At 40.3% G+C, this 6,000-nt stretch overlaps 1 protein-coding gene across 5 annotated transcripts in view; it reads left to right on the top strand.

The window, feature by feature from the left end:
* LOC111872805 overlaps positions 1-5,777 on the top strand; it is a 7,512-nt gene extending 1,735 nt beyond the window's left edge. The window contains exons 2-5 of one of the 5 annotated variants that reach the window (XM_023867029.2): positions 1,643-1,856; positions 3,353-3,511; positions 3,899-4,252; positions 5,143-5,777. In XM_023867029.2, the coding sequence (XP_023722797.1) occupies positions 3,413-3,511; positions 3,899-4,252; positions 5,143-5,175 (486 nt within the window). In that variant the 5' untranslated portion in view covers positions 1,643-1,856; positions 3,353-3,412 and the 3' untranslated portion in view covers positions 5,176-5,777. Of the gene's footprint in view, positions 1-1,642; positions 1,857-2,543; positions 3,512-3,898; positions 4,253-5,142 lie in introns of those variants that run through there. The other 4 variants (XM_023867012.2, XM_023867021.2, XM_023867003.2 and 1 more) reach the window with 4 other exon arrangements.
* The last annotated feature ends 223 nt before the right edge of the window (positions 5,778-6,000 follow it).

The raw sequence follows: 6,000 nt of genomic DNA, 5'->3' as shown, positions 1-6,000 counted from the left end.
TTTTTTTAATTTTAATGATACTCATACTAAGGGGATAATTACCCCAAAAGATAGTGCCATACTTCAGTATCGAATGTACATAAGAGTAGTAAATCATCTTCATTGAATCTAATGACATAAAGGGCTTTATTTAATCTTTATGATAACACAGTAATATGATTCTGCAATTGATTAAGCAACTTAATTATAAAGTAAAACTTAAGTTAAAAGTAGCAGTTGTACTGTCTTATTCCAAAGTTTTCTGTGATATTCACATGCTCAGTGAGTGCAACCAAACTTGCATACATGCATTGGCTTTGACAGTGACAGAAGATGTGGGCATATACACATGTTCTGTCAAGTGATGTGGTGAGGCCTTTTTACAATTATCAACATGTCAGACAGACTGGCAGAATATGATATAGTGGTAAACAGATATACGAGTACACCAGCCTGAGGTAAACAGATATACGAGTACACCAGCCTGACTTTTATATACAAGATTCTTAAGATTTTGGGTGCAGATCATGGTAACAGTGCAGTCTAGGGTACATTTTTTCATTGGCTGCTCCAATGTTTGGATCATGAGTTCAAATCCCACTCAGGACATGGATGTACTTCCACGTTCCTTGTGTGTTTTAACAGTCCTGCATGTGTAAACATCTAGCAGTGGGCCAGTCTTCCATGTAGAGTCCTACGAGTTGTCTGCAAGAGTCATGCTCATAATTGCATAGTTTAATTTTAATTGAAACACATCATTAAGCAAATCTACACAGATTAACTCCTCACTATTTGTGATTGTTACAGGCTATCTATAGAAATCAACTAAAGAAGAAGTGAATAATTTATTATTTTTTGTAATTCATTCGTCTTTGTAAATTATGCTGCTGTTTATTTTTCAAGATTATATGAACAAATAAGGATTTCTTGGAAGAATGTTAAATACATTTGCGTGAGTTAACTGCAAATGTTGATACAATAACATTCCATAACAAACAGAGAAAACTGCATAATGAGGATCTTCATAACTTGTACTCTTTGCCATGTATAATTAGAATGATCAAGTCAAGGAGGATGAGATCGGCAGGGCATCTAGCCTGCATGGGGGAGCAAAGGATGCATTTAGTATTTTCGTGGGAAAGCCAGAATGAAAGAGACCACTAGGAAGACCTAGACATAGGTGGGAAGATAATATTAGAATGCATCTGAGAGAGAGGGTAGTGTAATGTGGATTGGATCGATCTGGCTCAGGATAGGGACCACTGGAGGCCTCTTGTGAACATGGTGATGAACCTTAGGCTTCCATAAAATGAGAAATTCTTTAGTGGCTAAACAACTGGTGGCTTCTCAAGAAGGGTTCAGCTCCATGGAGTTAGTTTACTGATACTGTGTTTAAAGCTTCAAGTCAACTTCTGTTTTTTGCTTAATAAATTACAGTCGCCAGTATCATTAATGTATTCATTTATGATTTATTTTTGTCCTGTTAATTTGTACGAGGGTTGGAACTTTAATAGTGGCAACTATTTATTTACAACTGATACAAAATAGACGCATGTTTTGAAGTTTTACTGTCCTTCAGTGTAGTCACCAGCATTGTGTACAACCTGTTGCCAGTGATGTGGAAGTCATAGGATCCCTTTAGCAGCACCTGTTGTGTTGATAGTTCGAATGGAGCGGTCTACTGCCTGAAGAATCTCTGGAACAGTTCTGAAGCGAATCCCACGAAGTGGTTCCTTCATCTCTGGAATCAAGTTGAAGTCACAAGGCTTAAGTCCGGAAGTATGGTGGATGGTACAGCACTTCCCAGCCCCATCGATCGAAGAAATCAGCCACAGGTTGTGCTGCATGCGGCCAAGCATTGTCCTGCAAAATGATAGGTGGGTTCTGCGGAAAGTGTCACCACTTCTTTCTCAAAGCTGGTCGCAGGTTGTGTTCCAAAAATGAACAGTAATACTGCGCATTGACGGTCTGGTGTCGGGGAACAGTATGCATTAGGATAACGCCATCACAGTCGTACACAAGAATCACCATAACTTTCACATTGCTAGGGTTCTGACAAATTTTTTATTTTTGTGGTGACCCGTAATGACGCCATTCATTCGATTGGCGTTTCATTGTGGCTCATATGATTTGGCCCATGTTTCATCCAGCATAAGAATGTCTCTCCTTCGCACTCATGGCGCTCCAAGTGGTTACTAGCAGCGTCGTATCATGGCCATTTCTGCATTTCTGTCAAATCATGTGGAACCCATCATAATGCAGTTTTTCTCATGCTCAGGCGTTCCATAAGAATATGAAGCACAGTTGTATGCGCTAATCCTGTCTCTCAGGCCAGCTCACGAATCGTATGGCGTCAATCACTCCAGTAACGCGGAAAGAACATACATTTCTTCTTCACTGACACTAGGATGACCTGGCCAACACATGTCTGCCACATTTTGGCGTCCCTCATTGAAGACTTTTACCTGACCTTGCCACTGTTCTGTAAGTCAATGCAGATTCCCCACAAGCCTCTTGGAGACCTTGATGACACTGTCATGCTGTACGGCCTCTGGCACATTCAATCTCTATCCAACTCCGTTGTTCCTGTTTCGAAAACATCGTGACAGCACTACATTAGACCGCCAGCTAACATGAGGCTGTGTTCTTCTCGTTACTGCGTATGCGCGTGATGTGGGAAGGGAGAGTCCATTTGCTCTGAGGTAAGGTAGGTATGTAACTAACGTGTGGTATAAGCAACATTATTTGGTTCTGTTGCATGGCATCTATACAGCAGTATTGCCACTATTAAAGTTCCAACCCTCGTATGTGCAATGATATTTCAGTCTGTATAGTGATGGGCTATGAGCTGGATGGTCTCAGATTCTCGACAGAGCCAAACAATTTTTCTTCTCTGCACAGCGTCCAGACTGGCTCTGTGGCCCATACAGCCCCCTGTCCCGTGAGTATGGCAAGCCCTTTCCTGGGGTAAAGCAGCCAAGATCTGTAGCTGACAACTCACCTCCATCTAATGCTGATGTGAAGAATGGTGGAACTATACTTCAACCCTCCTGTCTTCATGTCGTGTCACCTAATTAGTTAGGCAGGGGAAATGCGGCAAGTCTATGCTTTTGTGCTACACTGTATAGTTTTCTGCAACGGAAGCTAGTGCTATATAAATTGCAGTGTACAATTAAAAGGAAGTGAATATTCAAGAAATCTTCATCAGAACATGCCCTACGCACGGTCAAACAATCCATCAGCTATGGGTTCGCATAAGATCAAGCTGAACATAACCGAATTACCAACAGAAATGCTAGTATTGATATTCAAAAACTGTTCCAGTCGTGAAGTGGCAGAACAGTTAAGACTTGTATGCCGACGGTTTTCACAGGTAGCTGCGCTGGTTCTAAATTCTGAACTATCGACCTTGGGGAAAAGGATTGGCCGCACTATGGATGCTGTGGAGGAACGTGTGAACACGACTGAAACTATGTCACAGTTTCTGACACTCAATCGAATTTTTGGTGTTCTTGAAATGGTGAGGTCACGGGTAAGTAGCCTGAGTGAGTCGTCATTACAGCTGCTCTTTTCTGTGTCGAAGTTATTAGTTCTAGTTATTAATATTATAAGACATACTCGTACTTTCCTTTTGCACAAATTTTCAGTCCTACAAATCTTGTGCTGTTAATGCCTGGTGGTGCCCATGTACTAGTAGGACACCGTATGGTCTGGTAGTAGTTTACTGGCGTTTCGGAGGAATGTATTGACTCCATATTCAAGGTCGATGATTAAGCTAAGGGTATGCAGAAGATGGAGACTGTATGTTCCCTCGAAATGTCCACAAACTTCAACCATAATACATGTATGTTCCCTCGAAATGTCCACAAACTTCAACCATAATACATGATGTCACATCCTACTCTTTTTTGTTGTGTAGTATCGGCTCCTGAGAGCGGTGACCTGGCGATACGTGAGTAGCCCCTGCAGTGGCTCTGTGCCCCTATCCTACTTCTATGGAGGGCTGCTCTTGGATGAATTCCGGCACATCCTCCGGTTCACCTCCACATTGTCAGGCAACATTGACTTTGACAGTGACTACGTCTACCAGATTTCTGAGTTCTGTACGAGGTTCATGAACCACTTCAAAGAAATTACAGAACCACAGTTTAATACTGATTATTCCGTTTCTGGGTCCAAAATTACTGACCTACTTCACTGCATAATGGACAGGGCCATTTCAACAGGCAGTAACCAACAAGAAGACAGAATGCAATATCAAGGCTCGTTACAAGTGCGTACACTTGTTTCCAAGTCGATATACTGATAGGGGACAGGTGCCATATTTGCAGTATCATTTACGAGCATATACTGAAAACAAAGCAAGTCTTTCTCAGACAATTCAATTTTAAAATTTCCTGATTTTCTACAAAATGTGAAAATCTAACTACTACACCTAGAAACTTAGATGAAATTTGTGTGTTTGGTACAAAAAATTTAAACATTTTAAAAACTTAACAGAAACTTGAGAGATGCAGATTTATTTGATGGAACAGTATGGTACCTAATACAGGATATCGCTGTAAACAAAGCATCATTTCTTCTTTTGTAGAATGGTTAAGGCATTTAAGGCTACTTCTGATTGCCCTAGAATATCAAAGATAAACTAATAACTTTAAAAATACTGTAATTAATGATACTAATATTTTCTGTGTTTCATTCTTTCTTAAATTTTGGTTGTTTAGAAACCTGTGGGAGCCAGGATAGGGCAGTCACTTTAGAGATTAGCTACAGGCTGGGCAACCGAGGGGTCAGAGTTCTAGTCCTTGTAAGGTCAAGAATTTTCTATTTTCTACGTTGTGTATACTGGCTCTGAGGTCCATCAAACCTCCTATCCAGTGGGTACCAGGGGGGCTCTTTCCCTGGGGATAAAGCGGCTAGGGCGTGAAGCTGACCACTCACCTCCAGCTAGTGGTGAGGTCAAGAAAATGTGAATCTATACATCCACTCCCCTATATGTCTTCATATCATAGTACTTAATTAGTTAAGCACAGAGACAACTTTACCTTTAAACCCCCCCAATGGCACCCATGGTATAAGGGGAGCTATATTTTAGCATTTATTGATGTTTAATATTTAAATTTTTAAAGTAATTCATTTCGCTTGACTCTTGTGTTTGTACAGACTGCAGAGGACATGGTAAACCTGTCTGTGTAAATGAGAGACTAAGAGTGAGACCACATGGAGTACAGAGCAGAAACCTGTGTGCTGCTGGCTGCACTGTCTTGTTATGATTAACAATGATTTTGTCATGGACCAGACTCAATTCAAAGTGGAACCCGTGCTTCAGGAAACAGCCGAATGTCTGACGCAAGCATCATACTCAGACTGTCACAAATTTTCTAGTCAATTTTTTTTTTCCTATGGCAGCATAAACGTATACGAATATGTTGAGTTCTGCGCACTGCAGTGTCGGACTAACGGTCAACATCCAGAAGACCCTAATATGGATGTTAATATATCTTCAGATGCAGATCCTCTACTGCTGCCACAATTTATAGAGTCACCACCATTAGCTTTACACATTGACATAGAAATGAAATGCCCCATAGAATTAGCTCCAATGCAATACTTGGAAAAATGTAATTTAAACAATATTGAGTCGCTATGTGATCACATCATAGAGCCCATGGACCCTGCTCTGTTACAAGGAAGCCAGTCATCATTTTTTCTTTAAAATGGATGTGTGTGGCTCTGGGATATCTGAATTCATACTGCCCTCCTCAGTTCAGTTCAAGATAAAATCAAGTGATTGACAATGCGAATAATTTGTCTACTTAGGAACTAGGACTATCTTTCCAAATCTGTTTAGATGCTAAACATTCAAAAATTTATTGAATATGTGAATTAATGGCAATGTTACTTGTAATTAATCTAAGATATTTTTGAAATATTTATTGTTTTAAGGATAGGAATAAAAGACAATTTTGTGAATCAACAACACATTCTCAGTACTCATATCTGCATAATGGAACCAGGTTC

This window comes from Cryptotermes secundus, unplaced genomic scaffold (assembly GCF_002891405.2).
Source record: "Cryptotermes secundus unplaced genomic scaffold, Csec_1.0 scaffold1021, whole genome shotgun sequence".
NCBI classification, from domain to species: Eukaryota; Metazoa; Arthropoda; class Insecta; order Blattodea; family Kalotermitidae; genus Cryptotermes; species Cryptotermes secundus.
The sequence above is the reverse complement of the archived record's forward strand: the minus strand, read 5'-3'. Positions and strand labels throughout refer to the sequence as shown.